Source organism: Beta vulgaris, chromosome 3, assembly GCF_026745355.1.
Source record: "Beta vulgaris subsp. vulgaris cultivar EL10 chromosome 3, EL10.2, whole genome shotgun sequence".
Lineage (NCBI taxonomy): Eukaryota > Viridiplantae > Streptophyta > Magnoliopsida > Caryophyllales > Amaranthaceae > Beta > Beta vulgaris.
Genome location: NC_079204.1, coordinates 13,142,300 through 13,167,846, shown reverse-complemented (window position 1 = coordinate 13,167,846; position 25,547 = coordinate 13,142,300). Strand labels below are relative to the sequence as shown.

The following is a 25,547-nucleotide window of genomic DNA, read 5'->3' as shown; positions in this document are numbered from 1 at the left end:
TACCTGAATAATCAATAAGTCTAACGAAAAAGAAAGAAGTCTAACTGAAATAGTGGAAATAAATGAGTCTAACTGAAAACTAAATAAGTCTAACTGAAAACTTAATGAGTCTAACTGAAAACTCAATGAGTCTAACTGACAACTAAATGAGTCTAACTGAAAACTAAATAAGTCTAACTGAAAACTCAATGAGTCTAACTGACATTTAAATGAGTCTAACTGAAAACTAAATAAGTCTAACTGAAAACTCAATGAGTCTAACTGAAAAGTAAATTAGTCTAACTGAGAAGTAAATTAGTCTAACTAAAAAGTAAATAAGGCTAACTAAAAAATTAATGAGTCTAAATGAAAACTAAATAGGTCTAACTGAATTATAAATAAGTCTAACTTAACTTAATAATAATTAACTAAAACTGAAGACTAAATAATTCTAACTGAAAAATACCTTTTCAATTGCATTGCCCATTGCCTTATCTTGATCAGTGAAAATTGTCTTTGGCTCTTGTTGGCACATTGCTCTCTTGAATGTTTCTAGTAGCCATTCAAAGCTCTCTTCCTTTTCATTAGTTATGAAAGCACATGCAAACATTGTTGTTTTCCAATGGCAATTTATGCCAACAAATGGTGCACATATCAGTCCATATTTGTTTGTCCTATATGTTGTGTCAAATATCATAACATCTCCATATGCTTTGAAGTCCTCCAACATCATTGAATCTCGCCAAAAGTAGCTGACAATGTTGTTATGTTCCCCAAATTTCAGCCTATAGAAGAATGCAGGATCAACCTCCGCTCTTTGCTGAAGTAAGTCCAACACGCTCTGCATATCCTTTCCTTCAACCAATCTTGTTCTGTACTGTGTGATATAGTTTAGATGGTCCCTTTTTGTGTGGCCCACTACTTCTTCTGATCCAGCCTCATGATACAAAAAGTTGTATGCATGCATTGGCTTTATGCCAGATTCAACCATTGTTTGTATTAGTTGTCCTTTTTGTGTAGTTATCTTCCTTTCTGATTTCAGATGATGTATTTCTTGTTGTATTACCAACTCATGGTTGTGCTGCAACTCATGAGCTACTACAACAAAGTCTTGACCAGGTTTTTCTTGCTTAAATCTGACCATGGCTTTGCATGCTGTTCTTGTTTCATTGACTACTCTTTCCTTTCTTTCTTGGTTGGCTGCTCAACATCTGGTATCTGAACAGGTTTTTCTTGTTGTGTGTCTTTTTCTTTTGGTTCTGTTATTTTGTTTGTTGATTTTGAGCCTCCTTCCTTTGAGCAAACCAAGTAGAATTTGTATATTGAATTATCAATTCTCCTCCTCCTTAGAGTTTGTTTCCTAATACTAAATCCTAATGCTCTTGAGTATGCTTGATACAAGTTGTAACCATCTTTGTGATTTGTAACATGTCTCCCTATTAAACTGCTACTGATATTTTCGTCATTGATGTACTTGAGATATTCATGTTCAGCTGTTGAGTTCAATGACAAAAATAAGGACACTAACTTAAAGAACAAAAGCACTAACTGAAAACTAAACAAGTGTAGCTGAAAATGATTGTAATAGTATCAAATAAAAGAATAATTATACTAAATGAAATAAATTAAGGACCAACTGAAAAGAAAATAAGTCTAACTGAAAACTAAATAAGTCTAACTGAAAACTGAATCAGTCAAACTGAAAACTAAATTAGTCTAACTGAATCAGTCTAACTGAAGAGCAAATAAGTCTAACTGAAGAGCAAATACGTCTAACTGAAGAGTTAATAAGTCTAATGAAAACTAAATAAGTCTAACTGAAAACTAAATTAGTCTAACTGAATCAGTCTAACTGAAGAGTAAATAAGTCTAACTGAAGAGAAAATAAGTCTAACTGAAGTGTAAATAAGTCTAACTGAAGAGAAAATAAGTCTAACTGAAGTGTAAATAAGTCTTACTGAAGAGTTAATAAGTCTAACTGAAAACTAAATTACTTTAACTGAACACTTAATAAGTCTAACTGAATCAGTGTAACTGAAGAGTAAATAAGTTTAACGGAAGAGTAAATAAGTCTAACTGAAGCGTAAATAAGTCTAACTGAAGAGTTAATAAGTCCAACTGAAAACTAAATTACTCTAACTGAACACTTTATAAGTCTAACTGAAAACTAAATAAGTCTAACTGAAAACTAAATAAGTCTAACTGAAAACTATATTAACTGAAAACTAAAGTACTCTAACTGAACACTTAATAAGTCTAACTGAAAACTAAATAAGTCTAACTGAAAACTATATTAACTGAAAACTAAATAAGTCTAACGGAACACTTAATAAGTCTAACTGAAAACTAAATAAGTCTAACTGAAAACTAAATAAGTCTAACTGAAAACTATATTAACAGAAAACTAAATTACTCTAACTGAACACTTAATAAGTCTAACTGAAAACTAAATAAGTCTAACTGAAAAAGAAGTTAATGAGTGAAAAATAGACTTTTGTTGCAATGTAAATGCTAATTTTATACATACTAACTGATACAATCAAAATTCTAACTGAAAATGAGTAAATGCAATTGAAAATTAATTTTAGACATACACCTGTTGCTTTGTCTTCTTTTCCAGCTGATTCTTCATGTAATTTCTTTCTTTTTTTTCTGATGTGATATCCGTGTTACGGTTTTCATTGTTTAGTTCAATTTGTAATGTGAGATCTCTGTGAGTATTCTCATTGCTCAGATCAATTTGTAACGAACTTGCGATTTGTGAATTCGAATCTTCGGTTGACATTCTTGTTCAGTTTGTAACGAACTAGATTTCAGTAGTGGAACTAGATTTGCAGTGAGAAAGTGGATCTGTTGGATATGTTTCGGTTGTTTTTGTTCTTGAACAATGGCGGATGAAGCGGATGAAGGGGATGAAAGTGTTTTTTTTATTTTTTTTTTATTTTTTCGGTCTTTAATAAGTCGCGCGCGTTGCGTTGCTCGTCCGATGAGAGTGTTGTGTCGGACGAGTCCGACACAATACGTTCTCTATTTTTAAAGGGATGAAATTGGAGCAAATATCCAAATATTTAGATTATCCAAACATAATATTTGGACCAATTCCATCATTTGAAATGAAATGCTACTATACAAACAAACCATTAAGAAAAAATCAACATTTAAAAGGTACAAATATAATAATGTGGACATTTAAAATATGATTAAAAATTAGTTGAGACGATAATTGTGTCATGTATAATAGTAAGAGGTCACAAATTCAAATTTTGCTACAAGCTACACATTATGGTGAGAGTGCCACAGTGATCATAGTGCCAAAATACCCGCCCTAGGTGTTAGTGAGGCCTCGACGCACACCAACTAGTCCGTGCTGCATTGCTACTGCACTCGGTGGATTTCTCCCTCCCAAAACTTGAAAAGCTCTGATGCTAATGAAATACTCCTACAAAACTGAGAAACTGTGCTAAACTGACATCCTCCATTATTTATCCGCATCTCTATGGTTACCTTGCTACTCTCTCTCTCTCTTTCTCTGCAACATCAACTATTCAATTGCCTTCTAATTTTAAATTTCGATTTGCAGGATTACCTAAAAACCGTTGTTCCTTCTCAATTCGTTGCTGAACGAGGCGATAAGCTAGTCGTCATTAACCCTGGTTAATTCTTTATAAAACCCTAATTTGATTGTTTTGGTTTATTTTTGCATTTTTCGATTACTGAAATTAGAAATTTCATTGGTTTCTATTTTCATTAGGTTCTGCCAATATAAAAATAGGCCTTGCTACTCAGGATGTTCCATTAATCATCCCTCATTGCATTGCTCGTCGAACCGCTGGAGCTAATGTACCTCCTAGAAAAAATGTCATTGATCAGGTTGCTTAAATTTACTGTGTTACATACAATTCATTCTTGTCAATGTTTTTCAATCTATTTTTAGGTGTATTGTGAATTTTGTTATGGTGCTGGTTTTCAGATGCTCAATCATCAGGTTACGACGTCTCAGCATGTGGAGCGTGAGCGAGCGTATGATACTGTGAGTGAATTTTGCTTCACTTTTTTTAAAAGTAATCATTACAGGAATGCTTTTTGTGGGTTAGGGGATGAAGTAAAAAAGGAAGTTTGTGCTTGACGGGGTCATTTCTGATTTCTTCCTCTAGTTTTAGACTTGGTCATGCAAAATATAGCTTAGGCTTAAAACTTTTGATCTACAACCTTTCAAAAACATGAATAGTTGTGACTTTATATTCAATGAAAATTGTAAGTCTTGTATGCGACCGCCTTATCATGAAATTAGTGTAAGTCCACTTCACTTTGTTCCCTAAAAGGGTTATTTCATAAGTTAAAAGGGTTATTCTATGAATTGAAGGAGTCACATTTAGATAATGGGTCACCCCTTGTGTTAAAAGGGTCTCGTGTACCATAAGTGACCCCTTTAGGACACCAAGTTATCCATGTCTTACCATAAATCATGGTAAGAAGGTCTTATACGAGACATAGAGCGATAATAATAGCACCACAATTTGTCCCATTCATGCTTTATGGTCCTTTCTATTGTTTCTTTCTCCACTCCAAGGTTGAGGGATGTGTGAGTGTCATACTTTTTATTGATTTATGTTGTGCTTTTGGTCTATTCTTTGCAGATTGCTTCTTTTTTGAAGATTCCATCCCTGAATGAAGAAGTTTCAAATTCATATTCGAGGAAGGTGTGTTATTGCTCATTATTTTTTTTAGCTCTTTTGCATTTGTTGCTCAATTATACAAAAACTGGGAATAAATTCTGTTGTAGTTATATGGATAAGGCCTTCTATTTCTGTTGGAATGTTTTAACATTTGTTCATACTCTCGCCTATTAATGACAAGAGCATGAGTCTTTTGTATGCATATTAGCGACAAACAAAGACTTGTGAAGTGAAATTGCACTCTTCCTATCAGTGACAAGAGTATGAATTCGCTATTGGCTAGAGTTTCACATAAGGCACAAGTGAGACAATCTAAATGGCTTTGAGAAGCAACAATTTGAAATTGGGGGGGGGGGGGGAGCTTTGAGACTATTAGTCAAACAAAAGCTTTTCGAGAAAGGGTATGAAATTTTGTTTTTGAAATCGTGACCCCACAAAAGGCTTCACAAAAAGAGAGTTGTTTCTTCATATTGAAACAACGGAAGTATCATAATGAATCATAACTAGCAGTGGTTACTCCCAAGGGTCAACACACAAACAAACATAAAAAGCATGATGGGACGTATGTTATAGATAAGGTGCACTTTAACATCCTCGCTTACTTAATTTTTTGGTGTCTTCGTCAACTTACAACAACGAGAAAAAAGTCTAATCTAGCTTCCATTTTTGAGTTTCTTGCATCTGTTCGGCGGTGGTGACATCTCTTTTGAGGGTGTACTTCTAATGTGGCATATATCACAAGTCAGTTGATGTTTATTGGGAATCCATATTCCCCTAATCTATTGATTCATGGACACCCTCACCATGTCTTGAGTTTAGTCAACTAGCTCCTATTAGATTAGGATGATAGAGAGAGGAAGAAATGAGGTAAGAGTAGAGAAGATGAGGTCGTGAAATGGTGGAAGGTTAAGGTATTAGATTAATTCTGTAGTTAGTAACAAGTTCCATACCTCAGGGTAGGTCTCCCTAATACAAAATGAATATCATCAGTCTTTCAGAAATTCTCCCCCTCACAATCTTTAGATACCCTTCTAACTCTATTACCCTCCCTCTATGAAGGCCATATATCGCTAACAAACCCAAAAACAAGCTTTTGATTGCTTTCCCAATATTTTGCGAGTCCATGCAGGACCCTAATTCTTCCTTTTCGTGGTGGTCTTGATTTCTTTGAGCCAAGCCAATCAACATATCAATGTAAGCACCACTCTAGAGTTCAAGGTCTTGGAGACAAGATGATTACCCAACAAAATTGTGAGGAATAGCAAGCTCATGAGCCACTTCACTACTACGAGAAAGGTCCCATCACAGGTTTCCCATAAGGCCTCCTTCCACAAAGATCTCTCGCGATAAGGTTGTAACTTGAGGTAAACCAAGTCTCCAATATATAACTATTCCTCATGTCTTTTGGCACCTTTAAACCCTTTATGCATTGCTAGGCCTTTAATAACTAAACTCATAGTTCCTCCAAGATTGCATCTCGTTATTCTAAAAGAGCTTCAATGGAGTTTATTCTAGTTTGTATGTGGCCAAAGTAAATCAGTGGGGAGGCTCACGCTCGTCGAAGGCCTTGAATGGAGTAAGTGCTATGAGGTGTTTGGAAGCCGTTCTACCCAATTATTAGTTTCGTCCATGGATGGTAGGGAGCGTATTTCTTCAAACTGGTGCCATGTAAACGGAAAAGTTTTCTCCAAAAGTTACTCCTGCTTTTTCTTTTTATCTGGAGCAGAATGAGAAATAATTAATGTAAGATACCTATGAAAACGAACAGTCTCTTTCATGACAATACTGCTACTATAAGACTTTTATGTAGATGTCTCAGGAAATGATCATATGAATTGAAACAATCAGCAATTGCTAAAACTGATCGATGGCATAGGGAGACCAATAAAATCCATTTTGATATCCTCCCAAACCTTAACTGGTATGCGAAGGGCGACTGGAGGAGGTTAGCATGGCTACAATTCGTGGCCTTTTGTTGTTTGCGGACCATATCCTCCTCAAAGATAATTGCCTTTCGCATTCCCGGTCACTTCGTTAAGAGTGACTAGCTATGCAAAAGTCATGGTAGGTGTGCTGTTGTGTACCAATTCAGCGGCTAGTGGTGAGGTGGGGGATATACAATATTTTCCCCAGCTCCAGAATGTCAATAGTGAATTAGGTAATAAAAGGATCATTTAAGCCCCACTTGATGTGAAATAGACCTAAGACTCCTCTCGATCCCCTTGATATCAAGAGAGTGTCTGCCACATTATTCAAACACAAAAGATTATAACGAATATCAAATTTAAAGGCAGTTAAGGTTTGAACCCGCAACTAGTATTCCATTCAGATTTTAGGTTGTACCAACTTCCATGAGGTAGTTATGGTTTTGTTGGTCGGTTTGTATCATGAATAAGTAATGCCCCCATGCCATAATTACCAAGAATAATGCCATAAGATCTTTTTGGTAGATAGACTAAATCGTGTGAGCCTAACCTCTTACTGGAATAAGCCAATATTGAAATAAGCCAATACCGCTCCCATTCCAAAGCTTGAAGTGCAACTTCAATAACCAATTGCTTGGGTGCATTCTCAACATAAAAGGAGTTGTCATGGCCTTTATTAGTCTTTCAAAGGTGTCCACCCAAAGTTATCTTTCTTGAGTTGATTGCTAAGAGGAAATGCAATCCTCTACTTGGTGAGAGGAAAGAGTAGTAGCCTCAGCTGCTTACTTAGTGTTTTTGTTGAGATAGCTTTTTGATTTAGGGATGAGGTTGAAGCAATTTCATGCAATTGATGAGGGGTTGTTGCTCGAAAGGTTTAAGTATTATGTAAGTTTTAATTTAAAGAAAATATCGTCCTTTTGGTTTTTTGAGCTAATCTCCTTTCTTTCACGTGCATGTACCTTAAAAGCTATTTATGCGACCTCCCTAGCCCCTCCTCAAAACCGGCTTGAGGCTAGAACCTATCTCCCTTATGTTTGTTTAGTTACAAAGTTTTGAGTAGCGCCAATGATGCTAGTTTTTTGTCCATTACCTGTAATGTCTACATAAATCAAGTTGTGACTGATGGGCAACCGGAGCATATAGGAGAAATTAAAATCAAGAAACATTGAAGAAAATTAAATAATCAGAGAACCAAAAGAAAATCCACTTAACAATATACGAGGTTTCTCATGATGTTTATGGTACGATGACTTTCAGCCGTGTATAACCTAATTACTACAACTCCGATCCCTCATGATCACGTAAGATCTCCTTGAGCTTAGCCTAACCCGGGTTTTACCCAAATAGTCACATCTTGGCTTTCTCTCTACCCTCTAGAATGATTCCCATCCCATGAAAGATTTTCATAGTTAATAGGAATAACATAATCTTACTAGGAATATACAACTCAATCTCCAAGCTAATAATCCTAGACAATAAAATACATGCCAAATTGAATCTAGTTTCCTTAATACAATCTTATTAGTATTAGAGAACTAATAGTCCTTTGACATACTTGGAAAATTGCCTAAATCATGAAAGCTCTCTATATCCAGTGGTTTGCACATGCAATTCAACACTAAGATAAGCATATAAAATAGGTTATTAGCTAAGAATAATAGTTGTTTAGATAAAAGGGTAATGTTTCACCATCTAGAACCCTCAATTATTCAAGGACTTAGAAGCCATAAAGTCTTTCTCTACTTACATGCCTTTATATAACATATTCCTCTCAGATTTTCTTAATTTTTCACTACCTTACTGTCATTCTCCTTCTAATAGATGCGGATTGTGCTACTAATCCATTTTTATTGCTTTCCTTCATTATCCTTTCTCATCATTTTCTAAGGCTCGTCGAGCTTTCGTAAATGACGGAAAAATCTTGTCAGCTTATTTAGGCGTAGTGACTTACATTGGCCGCACTCTTCATACTCGCGTTGGACGAGCAAAAAAGAGACGTAGTTCTTAGCGCGAACCTAAAAAGGACCATTCTTTTTTCAAATAAATCTAACCCAAGTTATCAAATTTAATTTCATGCTCAAACCGTCAAATAATTGCTTAAAAGTGCTTCAATTTCATGTATAAATAAAGACCTCTAGACCTTAATCTACACAAAACCCAAATTTGTGAATTGGGGTAGAGGTTTGATCATTATGGTCAATGAGGTTGTGCGCGATCCTTATATGGTGATTTTTTCTGGTTTTCGGTGCTCAAACATTTTATGGCAATTTCTTTTCTTTCTTTCTCTTTCTCTTTCATTTGCATCTATCTTTTCTCTTCTTACATCTTTCTTTCTCATAGAGTCATACCTAAACCCTTAATTCTAAGCCCTAAACCCTAAACCCTAATCTTGAAGCATCGGTTACTCACCTCCTACTTTTCATTTTATTCATCAATTTGTGAAAGATGGGATACAGGGTGTGTGTTTTTTTAAAATTTTATTTTAAACTTTAGTAAAGGCTTTTTATTTTTGTTTTTTTTCTTTACTACTCAAAAAGTAAATATGTAAAGAATAAATAAATGTGCCTCGCTTATGGGATGCACAGACCTTCGCCTTGCTCCTTCTTAGGCTTTGAGACCCTTTGCGTCTTTTTAGGATCCATGGACCCTTTGCACCTTGCGCGAGTCTTGATGATGATCACTCTATTGCAATCCTAATGTCTTGACACTCAAACATTCGTCTCACTCTTGTCTATTGTCGACACGAGCGTGAGTCAGTCATTCATTAGGGTTTGAGCGCACTAGTGAGGCGGAGAGTCGGCAAATGAATTTGAGTAGTGACAATTTTGAAGTGGAAGGGAAGCTTTGAGATAACAGACGACAATTAGTCAAACAACAACTCATAAATCATAATTAAAGCAAATGGTGTGAATGTTTATTAACCATTACTCTCGCAAAGAGGCTTAAATAAGAGATATTTGTTTTCTCCATTAAATTCATGAAACAATGGAAACAAAACAATAACTTTAAATTAGCACCAAGCCTCACCCAAAGGTGGACTCCTGGAGTAGAAGATCATGAAAGTACGCCTAGAAAGCATAAAGTCAAACATAAAAAAGTAGAATTGGAAATATATTTGAAGGAAAGATAAGGTGGACTCTTAACACCTTGACTTTTGACTAATCAGAGAAACTATCCTCATCCCCTGCATGATGATATTTATAAACTTGTCTAATGCTATTTTGTTCAATTGTCTTTTGTAGATGGCCCGTCTTGATGGATCTAACCTCCCAACTAATAAAGTACCAGCATTCACTTGGACAGATGTTGTTGAAAAGAAATGTGATTCGTCTTCTACAGTGGGTACTTCATTATTGCCTCTTTTATCTCTCTTTCCAGTCTGATGTTGCCGGGCTGGCTGTTGGAACTTGGAAATGTGCTTAACAATATTCTATTGCAACCGTCAAAAAAACAATATTATATTGCAAACACAGAAGAAATAACTGATGTGGGTCCCACCACTAACAGAGTTTGGCAAAATCCGTTAAGTGGTGGGAGTTATAAAGGTTTTGTAAAGTTTAGGTGGAAATTTAGGAAAAAAAAACAGAAAGGTGGGAGTTTCTAAATAAGTGAAAACTTAAGGTGGTTTTGTGCAAATTTTCCAATCAAAAATGCTATTAACTAAGATGTTGTTAAGTTAGTATTAATTTTTATATCCAAATATCAAATTTTATAACTTTTACTAATTCATAATTGGAGATATTAATGATCAAAGATGTGCATAGGCAAGCGTGAAATTCAAAAAGTAGCGAGTACTGTAGACAGAGGAAGTATGAATTTGAGACTTCTGATTGTCCGTTACGTTGCATATCTGATTGTTTTCTTAAATAAAAAAAGCGACAAGTATGTGGGATGTTTTGCTCGCTCTCTTTTCTTTTTCTTTTGGCTTACGCTTGTTGAAGCATGCAGAAACTTCAGTGAACAATGATGTCATGCAGCAGTCCTCTGATCTCATTGAAAATGCTGAGCTTAAGGAGGCGGCTGGTGTTAGTGGACGTAAATACAGAGAGTTCATTTGTGGTGAAGAAGCACTGAAAATTTCACCAACTGAGCCATATTGCTTGAGGAGGCCTATTCGGCGAGGTCATTTTAATGTTTCTCCGTATTATCCTGCCCAACAGGTAGTCTCTCCTTGTAAGCATTGTCAAATAACATGGCAACCTTTGCGTGCCTTTTACTTATTTTTTCAATTTTTTTCCGACCATATCAGTTGTTATTAGCAGCAAACTCTGCACATTCTTCTTCAGCGTTGAAATATATTTGGCTTGACGAACTATAGCTTTCTTTTGTAAACCTATTGTAGATAAGGTATAATCCCTATGTTTTTTTTTCATTCTCACTTTCCCGTGCGCATCTTCCAATGTACCTCTTTGAACTCAAGTATCTTTCATTATATATTAGTAAAAACTATAACGATTGAACATTAATAACGTACTAATTGAGACAAATCATACAAGACCCCACATGACTATATATTTTCTTATAAAGTGAAAAAAATTGAGAAGATTCTCTTTAAGTATGAATAGTGCCAAGATTCCAAGTGAGAAAGATAAATAAAAACAGAGGGAGTATTTTGCAACAGTCACGTGCTGGTGATATATAGCATCATTATCCTAATTTTGTGTATATACCTTCCTCTATTTCTTTTTATGTGCAACACTTTGACTTTTACACATTCACACACCTCACTTTGACCGTGATTTTCTTTTACCTATATTTATATATATATATATATATCAAGTTTTTATAATCTTTACAAATACATAAATAGATATGCTAATGGTCAAAGTTGTGCAGTGTCAAACGTGAAAGTCAAACTGTTGCACCTATTTGGAAGCAGAGCAAGTATGTACTAAACGTGTGGCCCGTATCATACACGGGTTAAAAGAGTAAAGAATAAACTTTATCTTTTAGTTGAAGAAATTCTATGATAAATTAAGCATTTCAAAATTTCCAGTTTTTCCTTTTCAATTGTCTTTATAGTAGATCTGCGGCCATTGATGTGATTAACAATTATATTTTGTTTGGTATCTTCGAAAGATGCTATTTGGAGGCGAATTTAGGATTTTAAATGTCTTTCTTATACTTCCTCCTTTTCAAAATAGATGATACGGTTTGACTTTGGCAATATCTACACACTCTCCTTTGACCATGTTTCGTGATTTTTACGTAAGAAGAAATATAGTCATGTGGGATCTTGATAGATTCGTCTCGTAATATAGTTTCATAATATCAATTTTTTTTTTAATTTTTACATGTGGGGAATTAGAGATATTAATAGTTAAAGTTATGTGTTGGCAAGCGTGTCCCGAGAAGTGTTTTTGAAGCAGAGGAAGTAGAATGTTGTTGTGGAGGGCTCATTAATATAAATAATAGATTAATTACCAAATCACATAAACTAAGTAGAGGTACACAATACTTGATAGGCCTAACATAAGGATTGGCCAACCATTTCATCACAAGGTGTCAAGTGAAAAATATAGATTCCACTCTTGACAACTCTAAAAATCATATCATAGGCTAATGTTTTGTTAATTTTCTTTCTGTTATTGTTAGGAATGTGAAAAAAATGGCTAGAGGTGGACATCTTATGAATAGGATGGTTTTAGGTGAAGCAAAAGAAAATAAAATTGATAATAAAACATCCTTTTTCCTAAAGGAAAGGCTAGAAGAAAAGATATAGGGACAATGAAGAAATAGGACTTAGAGAAAGGAAAGAAGACAAGAGAATATAAGGGAAAAAAAACAAGGCAACTTAGATGTTTGCTAGATCTAAACCCTACTCAATTACTTAGGGCTTGTTGGCCTTTTGTTTTTGGTTTTAAGATTTCAAAAGTCATACTGCCTCCGTTCCTTTATAATAGTTACACTTATACTTTTCACGCATGGCGGTGCACTACTTTGAGCCTTTATATCTCTAATTTTGTATTTGTAAAAAATATAAAAAGTCGATATTCTAAAAGTACATATCGAGACGAATCAAACAAGACCCCACATGACTATATTTTCTCTTAACCATAAATCACAAATGATAGTCAAAGGGAAATTTATGAATAGTCTCAAAAGTTTAAGTGTAACTATTAAAAAGGAACGGAGGTAGTAAGACGTAGGTAGGATAATGAACTTAAAGTAGTTATGCTTGTACCAATCCTGTTTTTGAGGACTGATAATTGAAAACTGCTTTTTCTAGTTTTCACATTTTTGTTTTTAGTTTCCAGAATAAATGAAAACTGAAAACAAAAACCAATGATGATCAGGACCTTGAAAAATGGTTTGACTATCAAACAAAATGAAATTTTTACTTTTGTTGTTGAAGCTGTGCCACCCATCTCCCCTACTAGATTCGTCTTTGCGGTGCTTGTATGACTGGCGGGTTTATCATGGAACTGAATTATAGTGTTGTTACTTTATTTATCATATGATCATTATTTCTCAATAGAATATTTGGTTTTGTTCTGCTATGTGTTTTCTGTTTCTTGTCTGATTTCATTTGAAATTAGCAATTTAGCTCACTGGAGCAATTTTGAGTCGTAAATTGACCAGAAGTTGTTGCGTATGTTGAAAATGAGTAAATCCCATATTAGGTCAGCACAGTCATGATACCACACATTATGTATAGACATCCACTCATCTGAAGGCTGCATGAGAAGGCGTCTACACCTACCCATATTACTTTGGTCGCATTTCTGATCCATTCTTTAGTAATATCTTTGCTATTTCTTTATTCTCTCACTGCCTGCAGGTACTTGAAGACCTGCATGCCCTCTGGGAGTGGATTTTGACTGAGAAACTGCATATTCCTCTAAGTCGAAGAAACATGTATTCTGCTCTTCTTGTTGTGCCAGAAACTTTCGACAATCGTGGTACAAGTTATACTCTGCCTTTTCGTTCATTTTTCGTAAGTCAATGGTCTTATTATCAGCGTTAATATTTCACCACTCACTAGCCGTCTTCCCTTTTGCAATTTGGCATTCCTGATTTGTGGAACTTGCTCTTTAAAATTTCAAACTCCCTTTTCCTAGCCGATTTAAATTTTATTGTTTCCCTTGCTAAATATTTTATTGACCTCATTATTGTATAATGGCTGAAGTGTGGCCTTCAGAAAATTGCTGTGCTGGAGCTCCATGATGACTCTCCTCTCTTGAAGGACAGCCTTGTTAGAAAGGATCATCATTAACTTCCCGCCTTATTGTGTGTTTGGCTTATATTAATAAAAAACTAGTTTCCGGTCATGTACAATGCATGGATTTTGGCTCTTTAAGTGATTGTAGTAGATATTGTTTTTTTTTTTTATAGGAAAATTGATATTGTTTTGTTAATATGGTATATTATAAGAAATTATATGTTGGTTTAGTTGGTTGAGTATACAAATAATTTTTTAATCTATGAGTTTTATTGATTTGTGATTGTTAACAACAAATAAGAAACTTGTCTTCTGCAAATATTATGAAAAATAATGTAATGGAGCAAGTATGATATTTATATTGAGACGACTAATTGATTAGTGAATGTTAATATAGAGAATAAAACTCATATTTAACTTTCAAATAACTGAAAATTAAAGAGATGTTTATATGTAAGAAAAAACAATCATTACATTATGGGAACATTATGAGGTTTATAACATGATAGAAGTTAATAAAAATAAATAAATCAAAAGAGATGAAGAAAAAGAAATATAGATGCATGATGATTTCACTTGTGGCATCAAAGGTTCCTGTTATAAATTTATAATATATCAGTATGCATATATAGCTTCTTGGAAACTTATTCTTCTTTGGTTGACTAGTTAACCTTGTTCTAAGACTGAGGCCAGTGAAACAAAGAGGCTTATATTGCTGGATATTTTGATGTATTACATATTTACTAGAGGGAAGGTTGCATGTTTCGTGCTTGGCATGGTAGACATGTATTGCCTATGAAATTCTCACTCTGAGGAAGAGTTCCGTCAAGTGTCTCCTGTTTGGTATTTGCAACTAGTATGTCTATGTTTTTGCTTCTCTATAGAGGCTTCGGGTAGATCTTCTAGATCACGGACTCCATCAGTTTCAGATATTGTAACAGGGTTTTGATAGTTTGATAGCTTGATTTTCATATCTGTGCTTCCTGGTGTTATTTGAGTCCATTTCACTAGGCTCATGATCATAGTGCATAAGTATTGATGCATGCAACAGGGTCTTCATTGCCTCATATCCGTTTCTGTACTCCTGGCTATTTTTGAGTCCTTATCACGTGTTCTGGACTAAATCGCTTATACGAAGGCATTGACTGAAGACGCACGCAAATGTGGTTAGGATAGGTGGACTTAATTATTGCTTTTGCCTTTTGAGTATATAGATAATACTGGAGTAAATAGTCTGCTTAAGACCTATGGATGGTACCTCATTTATTGACGAAATTGTCACGCTGGAAGCTGGGTGCCTTGACGGCATTAAGTAATAACACCTATCATCTGGCCCACAATGACCTTTTTCTCATTTGCTTAGATTAAGATGCCTAGGGCGGTAGGGGCTAATTCTCATCTCCTTTTTATCCTGAACTTTTGCAGCTATGTCTATTCATGTGACTTAAATGCAATTGGGTTGAACCTAAAAATTTATTGATGGTTATTCATGGAGATTTGAACAGTGTCATGATTCATTCTATTGCTATTGTTGTTATGAGCAGAAATAAAAGAGTTGCTGTCCATAGTATTGGGAGATCTGCAATTTAATGTAGCAGTTGTTCACCAGGTATAACATTGATTCAAGCTTTGATGTTTTTCTTTTCTAGGGCATTCCATTAGTTGATACCTTAATTGATTGCCTAAGTCATATTATGTATACATTTTTGAGGAACTTTCAGTAGTATTGAAGAGACCAACGAGCTAGAAATCAATTACGCCTGAGATTATTTTTGGGGATGCTAAATTACTTCTATGCTTAATTAATTTTTTTACTTTTTCTTTTGTGCATAGTGCACACTGGTATGTTCTCAGTTTGTACTTGATAATATAGTTGACTTTTTAACTAAACTTAATGAAGGTGGCTCCTAAAATCTATTTTTCTGCTGTCCAAAAGAAAATAGCATATATCTTGAAAACATTTGTTTTCTCCTAGTATCTAGTGTAGTTTCATATGGAATAATTCTGACTTTGTTAAAGGATTTGAAGTGTTTTTTGTTTGGTCAAGTGGTCACGCATGGTCTGATTAATTTAAAACTAATGTTTGACATGCAGCCTTTTCTGTTATCATTTAGTGATGAATCATTTGCTTATATCTAGTAGTAGATCAATAAACAACTCTTTCGGCATTATTCCTTGTGTATGCCACATATGGTTGTGGCTTTATCATGGGCCAGGTTACTTCTTTCTGATGTCAGCTTTTTGGTTCTATGTCTGATTGATAAATTAAAGGTCTTTGGCAAGTAAGTATCTAAATTGATATTTCAGGAAGCTCTTGCTACTGTCTTTGGGAATGGGTTATCAACAGCATGTGTTGTAAATATTGGTGCCCAGGCCACATCAGTCATATGTGTTGAGGTATGTCTCATGTATGATTCTTTCTCTACGTCACTTTGGCAGTAACTTTCATCTGCAACTCACTCAAAAGAAGGAGATAAAGGAATAGGATGTAGAATGAAAAGCTGGCATTCCAATTTTAGTTCATGTAATGCATTAGATTTTGCGTGGAGTATCTTATAAACACTTGTCTTCTTTTAGCTATCTTATAAACTTCCTTTTCACCCTCCCTCAGTGTCTTGATTTTCGTATACCTCTTGATATACCTTTGACTTGGCTTGTTGAGCGACTTCTTTTGCCTTCACCTTAGTGCCCTTGTACTATTCATTTTTTGTCTTTGATTCTACATTTTCCTAGCTCTCACGTCCATTAAGATCTTCACCAGTAAATAGGTTTTTCTGTTTGGGGCACCAAGAGCTTCTTCTACATGAACTTGGGACGCAAAAGCACTAATAACCACAAACTTTGTATCGCATACGATTATTAGTCTCAGAATCCTAACTCCCTTCCTTTGTACCTTAACTAAATCATTTATTAGCCTATTTCAATATGTATACCAACTTCATTTCTACTCTCATCTTGACGCAAGAACCACAAGTCCAGAACCAGACGCCCATTATGATTCTCTCTCTTCCTCCCACCCACTTGGTCTGTTTGAGACTCATAATGTTTACATTTTCTCTTCATCACTTATATCAATTCTACTAACTATCCTTTAAGAGATCGTATACACAACTTAGTCCAAGTATTATTTTGCTAGTCTCCCTTGCCTATGTCCTAGACCTAGAAGCCTTTACCCATTTGTCAGCACACTTGGGCAAAGGTGTGGCGCATTGCAGGTGATAACCTAGCAGCCCTTGCATACCCATCACGATACCTGGGTCTAGGATGGGCAACACATGAGTAGCCAATGTCGTGAGTTGTGACCAAGTTCTAGGCTGGCTTTCATTTATCGCGCTTGGTACCAACAATGAGTGGCAAGCAAAATCAGAGTATGAGAGCAAAAGGAAGATTGAGTTGCTGTAATTCAGAGTTGCTAGCATTAACTTATAAGCAAATGCCGCTCTGGGGTCCTCTTTGCAGAATGATCACCATCAAATCCTAATCAACTTCCATGAATCTACTAATTTATGACCGAACCCTTCAAGAGTATATCTAGAGTAGCCAAGGAGGGTCTGCGAGAATCAAAGGGTAAAACACATAGGATACAACATGACGGAATGAGGATGTAAAATCGACTTCTAAAATTTAGAGATAATGCTGCTTAGCAGTCGGAAAATGTACGGATGAAGATTAAACGGAGAATTACAAGGACACAAAAGATAAGATAAATAAAGTTGTTTGAAAGGCAAAGTTAGAGACAACAAGGATGTATACGAGAAAATAAGACTCGATGATGGTGAAAATAAGACAGCTAGAATGTGACAAATATTGAAAAGATAAAATCCAAAAGATTCTTTTCAAGGATAAAGTGATTAAGAGAAGAAGGAGTATATACTTCGAGGAATTGTCTTAAGGGAAGGTAATTGGGTGTTACAGGACGACTGGAAGGCTTATGTGCGGAGTATTCGAGAAATGATGGTCGAGAAAACAATGAAAGTAAGGAAATTAGTAGGCCAGATGTTATTCCTATTGAGGTGTGGAGATGCCTAAGTGACATTAGTATTATTTGGTTAGTAGGTATATTTAATTAAGATTTGGATGACGAACAAGATACCACAGGATTGGAGTATGAAAACTTATGTACCTATTCTATAAGAACAAATGAGATGCACTAAACTTTAAGGGATCAAGCTTCTGAGTCATACAATGTAATTGTGGGAGAGTGGTAGAACATATATTGAGAATACAAGCTTTTGAGAGAACCTTTGGGTTTATGTTAGGATGATCTATTTTGAAGTCATCCATCTTACAATTACAAGACAAATAATGGAATATTACAGAGACACGAGTAAGATATGCAAAATTGCAAATAATATTCATTGATTCAGGAAGGATAATGACAAGGTACTGAGACACCTACTTTGGTAATGACAAACAAAAGATATACCACGTTTCTTAGGAATATGTACTCAGAATTGGAAACAAATATCAAGATATGCAGAGTAGTAAATGATGATTATCCTACCATGACTGGACTACACCAAGGTTTCTGCATTAAGTAATTAAGTCCTTTTCTCTTTGCAACAATAATAGATTTATTAATATGGTCTATCCAGGATGAAGTAGCATATTGTTCTTTAGGTCGATTGTTCAATGGAATGATGATGTGACTCAGAAGATTTACATTGGGTGGCTCAAATGAAGAGTAGAGAGTGAAAGTAAAGTACAGCTAAAGTTAAAGGAAAATATTATAGGATAAGATGAACGTTAATATATAGGCTGGAATGTTGCAATTAAGATAGATTATTTTATGATGATGGATGTAAAAGAGATGTTTATGCTGATATAGACGTAGGGGAACACTCATAAGTGTAGGATTCAGAATATCCATTCCGGGGAAGGTTGGAGTTCCCGATATTGAGGATTCGATAAGGGAGAATGACAATGTTGTTTGGCCATGTGCAAAGCTGACAAGAAATGTTGCGTAGGAAAAGTAGGGAGTTGAGACTATTGGGATTTTGAAGAAGTCAAGGGAGACCAAAGATGACGTGTATGGATGTAGTTAAAATCCATATGATAAAATAGGTTTTGACACAAAGGGTAATGTTTTTGTTTATGTAGTTGACCCTATCTTGTAGGATTAAGGCTTTGGCATGGTTATTTTTCATGATAATCATGACAAAGAAAAGGATAGTGGATCATAAATTCAGTATTATCTTTGTGCAACTAAGAAATCTGGGGTCCTTCCTTTTATAAAGATAATTGGTCCCTGAACTCATATATGTCAGTGATGAGAAACTTCCATGTTATAGGTAACACTGTGTGATAGAGCTCATCAACAGTTGCATGAGCACGTGCATCAATCGATGAAGAAATCAAAGCAAGTTTTTGTTACATGATGTAATTTATAATCTTTTGAGTAAATTTAGATGTATAGTTATTGGGGACACATTTAATCTGATAATCGAGTTACTAGGATTTGCTTTTTATGATCTTCTGCTCTATGGACAATAGTTCTGATAAGTGATAGCCTGATAGGAGATAACTTGGAGGAAACATTTGATTAGGAAATTTTATTTTCAAAATTAAAGTGGAAGAACTGTTTGACTGGCTGCTATAGCTGGTAGTTGAGGTTGCAAAGGCCAGTTAAGAGAAGTAAGACTCTAGGGTGCGGCCGACTTTAAAGAAAAACAACCGCCTCAAATAGGAGGATGGAAATTTGAGAATTGTTGGCTTTGATGAGTCGAACAATATCATATATACATGGATATAGTGGCTTTGCATTGAGAAAAGTCATCATTGTTGCACAAAGAGGATGAAGTGGTATTAAAGCAGAAGCATGGTGGAGAAGCGAGATGCCAGCTCCCTGGAGGCCTCATAGAGCTCCTAATGGAAATGATAAAGCTTAGAGAGCCTTGGACAATATTCTCATTATGGTTTTCTGTATATGATTTTATATATGAGCATCATTTAGATGCCCTTCTACAACAGAATGCAAGATGATACTATGTCAGACTGTCAGCCATAGTAAACCTTATAATTTACTTTCCTCCATTAGCTATGATATGCTTTTTGTTTATGATCTAACGAAGTCTCGGAGTTGCTATTATTGTGTGCATTTCGCAAATTTCTATATGAGTTTGGATCATAGATCACCTAATTCCAACAAGAAATGGACCTTTTGTCTTTAAAACAATATTGAAGATTAATCTCCCTTTATATTGCTCCTTATAGCTATATGGTGGAAGTTTTTGAAGCACATAATAACCTCACCATCTCATTGTTTCATTCCAATTTGTCATTACAATAGAAGATTACATTGTCTTCTAATAAGAACTGTGTGTGGAATTATGTGTTTCTTGGTCAAGTCAATTATATATTACAAACTAGCATTCTTTATGCCCCAAAATGAATTTCACACTTCCAATTTTGGTTGCCCCCCAAAAAAGTTCACACCATCATAACTCTCTATATCACTACCAAATTTGTCACTTTTAACAACTATTTACTATTTGCGCGAAACCCAAATGTGAAATTTTAGAAACAAAGGGAGTTGCCATAATATGTGTAGCTTACTGGACTACATCACTTGGCACTTCTCATGATTGATACTAACATGGCATGAATCATTAGGATGGAGTTACATTGCCCACAACAGAAATTACGTTGTCTTTTGGAGGAGAGGTATGGTTTCCTTGATAGTTTGTATTTTTTTAGTTAAAATTATTCTATCAGCTTAGAGTGTTGTGCTTTAGCTACATGCCTACATCTATGATTTTTGTGTCCAGGATATATCCAGATGCATGCTGTGGACCCAAAGGCATCACCAGACATGGCCACCAATTCGAACTGATGCAGTGGCAAAACCTATCGATCTCTTGATGCTTAATCGACTTAAGGAGTCCTATTGTCAGATTAAGGTGATTGCTCAAATAGCTAAGTCATTGTGAGAACTTTTGTCCCTGTGACTTGTGAGGTCAGAGAAACTAATGTCTTTGCGGTAGTAGTAATTTTACTATGATGTATCAGTATGACAAGTTTCTTCAGAGAAGGACCTGAGCACCTTCAGTAGTGATGCACATATGATCGCTAACTGCTAAGTGTGAGATAGCATGGCATAAGTCATTAACCTAGTTACGAGGGCACTGCTCTTAGGATGTAGCTGGGACGTTACATCTGCTCCCCTACTAATCAGCCTGTTGATTTTGCCGGGTTTTCCTCCAAACTCTATTTGCTGCAACTCTTCATCTGAGAAGAAGGGTGAAGAATCATATTCTGCATTCTTTCGTGTGACTTTCCTCTCTTGTATTAGGACGAGCGGGATCTCTTAGAGAAATTGGCATATATATTCCATATGTTACAAAATGCAGACTAGGAAAATTTTGTATGTACATGTTATTGCAGTATAACCATTGAAGAGGTTGTGTACTTTTATACAAAGGCTCGCTTCTTAGAAGCTTTCCTGGGGCCTAGAAAATTTAAAAGTGATACATGTAGCTGCTAAATTTGTAATTTGAAACTGAAGAATATTGAATAGGTCACATGTGACAGTCTCAGACTCTCAGTCATCTAATATACTTTTACAGGAGAGCGAGATTGACGCTGTTGCTGTAGTTCACTCATATGAGGATGGCATGCCAGCTGTAGCTCATAAGATACGACTAACGGCTCTTAATGTAAGTTTTTCTGAATATTGCTATATTCTAGCCTCCTGTCTAATTGGAAACTATTTGATTATCTTGTTTCAGGTCACCATCTTTTCCCTTAAAAATCTGGGATCCTTATCATGGCAAAACATATCCCATAACAATAAATTAACCTTTTGATTCTCGAACGAAATGTTCTAGATACAAGCTAAGGGAAGTGGTAATCTGCACGACCTTATAAGCGTTTAATTTTTCACAAACTTTCAAAATTAAGGTTTTTTTTTTTTAAAAAAAGTTAAAGAATTATTTCGTCTTGAGTATTTAACCAATGATTTATGGAAATTGCATTTACTCATCAATATTCATCAAGGTCCATGAACTGGTTGAGGTTGCTTTCAGGTTCAAGAATTTGATATCCCAACTCTGTGTAATGAATGAAGATATATTATTGCAACTTGCAAGATGAGAAAGAAGTAGAAAATACGGTGGCAAGATAGCTGCCATTATCCCGACCACGGGGATTTGGATGAAGAAAGAGGAGTTGTGGAGTTTAGGGTTTAAGCTCTGCTCACTTCTCTTCTTTCGTATGTAATTTTCTAGGATTCATTGCGAGCTTTTAGGTGTTAAAATTTAATCAACAAACCAGTGAGACAAAGTGTGGAATTCTATAGAGTACAAACAAAAATGATAATAGCCCAAAGACAAAGGTAGTAGAAAGAGATGATATTTCTTGAGATTATACTTGTTAGTGTAATTAGTCTGTCAAAATCATTGAAGGTAATTGACAGAACATATCTTATTTTATTATGTGGTAGTCATTAGTTATCTAGCAATTATGGTACGCCATGCCTCGAGTGTTTCATAGAGCATAATATTGTATCTTGGATACCTCAAATAATAGTTTTCAGAAAAGAAAAATAATTTAGAAAACCTAAAATGTTGAGCAATGTAGGACTTCAGAGGCACACTTGTAGGCTGTAGCAGAGGTTTAGAACTTTTTTAATCAACATTTAGGGTTAATGTTAGTATTATAGAACTTCAGAATTTTAGATTATAGATTTGTTTTCATTTGGGAAGGGGGATGGGGGTGAATACATGAAACCACCATCAGTTGGGGTGGGATGGGGCCGGGGGGGGGGGGGGGTCTGGAAATTCGGATGCCTGCCTTAGAATCTTAGGGCATCTTTTCTTCGCCTCAAATAGTCTGAACTTATCTTGACACATCTTAACTTATTTGAACTTATTAGCCCTGCGCTTGAGTTGTACTTCCTTTTACTTGCAACACTTCCCTTTTATGGCAATTTCAAATTACTTGCAACACTATAATTTGGGCATTGAGCTCTTTGTATCTCTCTCTTCATCACAAGGGTCCCAATTTTCATATCTCTCTATCTTTCTTCTCTCCTTGGTATCTGTGCCTCCCTCCGTGCTGCAAGGAAAAGTAGACTGAGGAAAATATGAACTTATTGGAGTTGTGAACGGTAACCTTCTTGGTCATTATCTGAACTTAAGTTACTTGAACTTCTCTGCACTTAGTGGCCCTGAACACGACTTACTAGAACTCACTTTGCCTGAAATAAGTGAAAATAAGGTGAGTAGAACAAACTATCTTGCAGAAAATTGGCATGTTTCTGTCTGTCTGTATCTTAAGTGATTTGCAATGATGTTGTATCATGACATTGTTGCTTTCCCTATACTTGCTTTGTTGAGCATTTGTATCGACATTGTTGGCTAGTTCAAGAAGCTCTCACATGAAGATCTGGATGTCTTCATTCTATTTTAACTCTCGTGTTGCTCCAATAGCGAAGATTATTACCAATTGAACATATATTATCTGCTTCATTCATGGGTTAGTGACTTTAACTTTATTGATTTTAGCAGACTCCTTTGCTTAGCATCTATTCATCTTTGGTTGGGTAGTTTATATAATCATCTAAGTTTTCCTGAAGCATGATGCGGTTCTCCCTTTCTGTCTATCTTTTTCGTAACTTTCATTTTACTGATCTCTATGATTGATATTGTGAAATTGGTTGCCATCTGTTTTCTCCCGCCCACCTTTCCCTACTAATAAAACAAGGTGTACATAGTAGTCAACCTTTAACAATTCCTTGAATTAGGTTGCTCCTATGGGCTTGTTCTATCCCAAGCTTTTGGTCCCAGAAGTATATCCTCCACCGCCCCGTACATGGTAAGAGCATCTCCCTTGAGCATGACATACCAAGTTCTTGTTAATTTGGACCTTGTACATCTATATGTTTAAGATTTTGTCTTTACATTTACTCCTTACTATAATGTGTTTATTTTCTATGTTACCAGGTATCATGATTATGAGGATATGTTGGAAGATACGTCGAATTTGGAGTACCCTAGGAGACCTGATGGGTCGGACTTGTACCCTGGCTTCAATGGAGGACTTCCTATGTGGGAGACCTATCCGATTGTTACTAATAAGCCCAAGAAGTTGGAAAACATTGGTCTTGCTGAAGCCATCACAAAAAGCATACTCTCAACTGGTAAAGTTAAATGTGCATATTAGTGAATGATCATACTGCTCTTGTCCTACCAAAAAGAGAGATGGTGTTTAATATAAGATTTTTATTGTCTTGGGCAGGGCGTATAGACCTTCAGAGAAAATTGTTTTGCAGCATACAATTGGTGAGTTTCCCTGCACTGATATATAAACTAGTATCTGTTTAATACAATTTGATACTTGGAAGAGCTAAACAGATGTTTCTTTTAGGGCGGTGGAGTGTCTTTGACAAATGGTCTTGTCGCTGCGGTGGAAGACAGGTAAGTTTTCCCTTTGTTCAGCTTGTAGATTGATCTGATTGATATTTCTCACTCATAATCAGGGACGATAATGAGCCAGATTGGCTCGCAATATATTCTAGCTTGGCTTGATGGGGGCCCAAGTTCCGGTCAGGACCTTAATGGGCCAAGTCGAGCAAGCCCAGGCTAGGCTCGAAAAGCTCTGAACACTCCTTTTTTTTTTGCAAAAATATTTACGCAAGATTAGTTACACATTATATATAGTTTAAGGACTAGATCCATTACTATTATTGCTTCGGCTCCGTCCGGAAAAGAAATTGGTATTGCATGGATCAGATTACTCCTAAAGTGTGAATTTAAGTTGCAAACTCGAGGAGTCTGAAGATTTCTTTTCTTATCCAAAAGTTTGTAAAGATGCTGACAAAAAGGAGTCATAAGGTTTCATTGACAAACTCTAGTTCGTATTTGCAGGGTGTTGCATGCAATTCCTCCAAATGAAGCAATTGACACTGTTGAGGTTAGTGTATACCTTTATTTACCTCCTTTATTTATTGATAACCAGTTTGAATTGGCTAGGCTCTCTGGTGGGATGGATTAGGGTTTCATGAACTCTTCATATATATAATCCCCTGGGTTTCCTTACAAATGATATTTGCCGAAGACAAAATAATAGTGTCTTATTCATGTTAGGTTCTGCCATCAAGACACGATCCTGCCTATGTCTCATGGAAAGGGGGTGTGGTAAGTAAGGCTTATAAATATTCTGACCCTCATTATGATTTTTGTAATGCATCCATTGCGGCATCGCCTCTCCTTCAGCCGAAAGTATTAGTTTTTGAAGATTTAACTAAAGCACTTGTGATGCCTCATGGCATTCTCTGAACAGCTTCTCGGCATTCTTGATTTTACTCATGAGGCTTGGATACACCGTCTAGATTGGGTCAGCGGTGGCTTGTACGTCGGGAGTAAGCGGAAGTACAGAGAATCCTATTATATACAAGCGCAGCCCATGTGCTATATGAATTCGTGAGTGGTTCCCAGGCAGAAAAATGTACAATACTACATTCAGCTGTGTTATTTGGCTGACGGATCAACTAATTCCCAATAGAGATCAGATCACCATTCTCTATTACATATGTTAATATCATCAACATAAAGTTTTTAGCTCGGAGTGTTTCGAGGACTTGAATTCCCTGAAAACTCATGTATCTCTGAGATGACACAGTATTTTGTCATGGAAACTCACTGTTCTTTCTCCTCAGTCCTCACTATAATCTACGAAAATCAGCATTTTCTTTCAACAAAAATGTGTCCATTCAACACCTTCAAATTAATAAATATTTCCTCGCTGTCGAATGATTAAACAACTCTCTGCATCAAATGGCTCGACTGTCTAGTTTCTCCTATCACC

The 25,547-nt window shown here is 35.7% G+C and overlaps 1 protein-coding gene across 7 annotated transcripts; it reads left to right on the top strand.

Moving 5' to 3' along the window:
• Nucleotides 1-3,294: 3,294 nt before the first annotated feature.
• On the top strand, nucleotides 3,295-25,397 carry LOC104888768 (actin-related protein 9). Of its 7 annotated transcripts, none has more exons than XM_010673833.3 (20): nucleotides 3,295-3,478; nucleotides 3,560-3,632; nucleotides 3,731-3,849; nucleotides 3,950-4,009; nucleotides 4,617-4,679; nucleotides 9,823-9,918; nucleotides 10,561-10,740; nucleotides 13,362-13,482; nucleotides 15,287-15,351; nucleotides 16,050-16,139; nucleotides 20,355-20,405; nucleotides 20,510-20,641; nucleotides 21,308-21,397; nucleotides 23,485-23,555; nucleotides 23,684-23,880; nucleotides 23,979-24,022; nucleotides 24,108-24,157; nucleotides 24,608-24,653; nucleotides 24,827-24,877; nucleotides 25,023-25,397. In XM_010673833.3, the coding sequence occupies exons 1-20, from the start codon at nucleotides 3,476-3,478 to the stop codon at nucleotides 25,164-25,166; spliced, it is 1,746 nt and encodes a 581-aa protein (XP_010672135.2). In that variant the 5' UTR covers nucleotides 3,295-3,475; the 3' UTR covers nucleotides 25,167-25,397. The 7 variants fall into 7 exon arrangements, with proteins under 7 accessions (XP_010672135.2, XP_010672134.2, XP_010672133.2 ...); XM_010673832.3 differs by having other exon boundaries at nucleotides 10,558-10,740; XM_010673831.3 differs by having other exon boundaries at nucleotides 9,823-9,922; nucleotides 10,529-10,740.
• Nucleotides 25,398-25,547: the final 150 nt, after the last annotated feature.

What these genes read in the sequence shown, in the direction of transcription:
- LOC104888768 (XM_010673831.3), top strand. An exon ending in GTGAGCGAGCGTATGATACT is followed by an intron (nt 4,010 to 4,616) that starts GTGAGTGAATTT and finishes TATTCTTTGCAG; the next exon opens with ATTGCTTCTTTTTTGAAGAT. An exon ending in CATCAGTCATATGTGTTGAG is followed by an intron (nt 16,140 to 20,354) that starts GTATGTCTCATG and finishes ATGAATCATTAG; the next exon opens with GATGGAGTTACATTGCCCAC.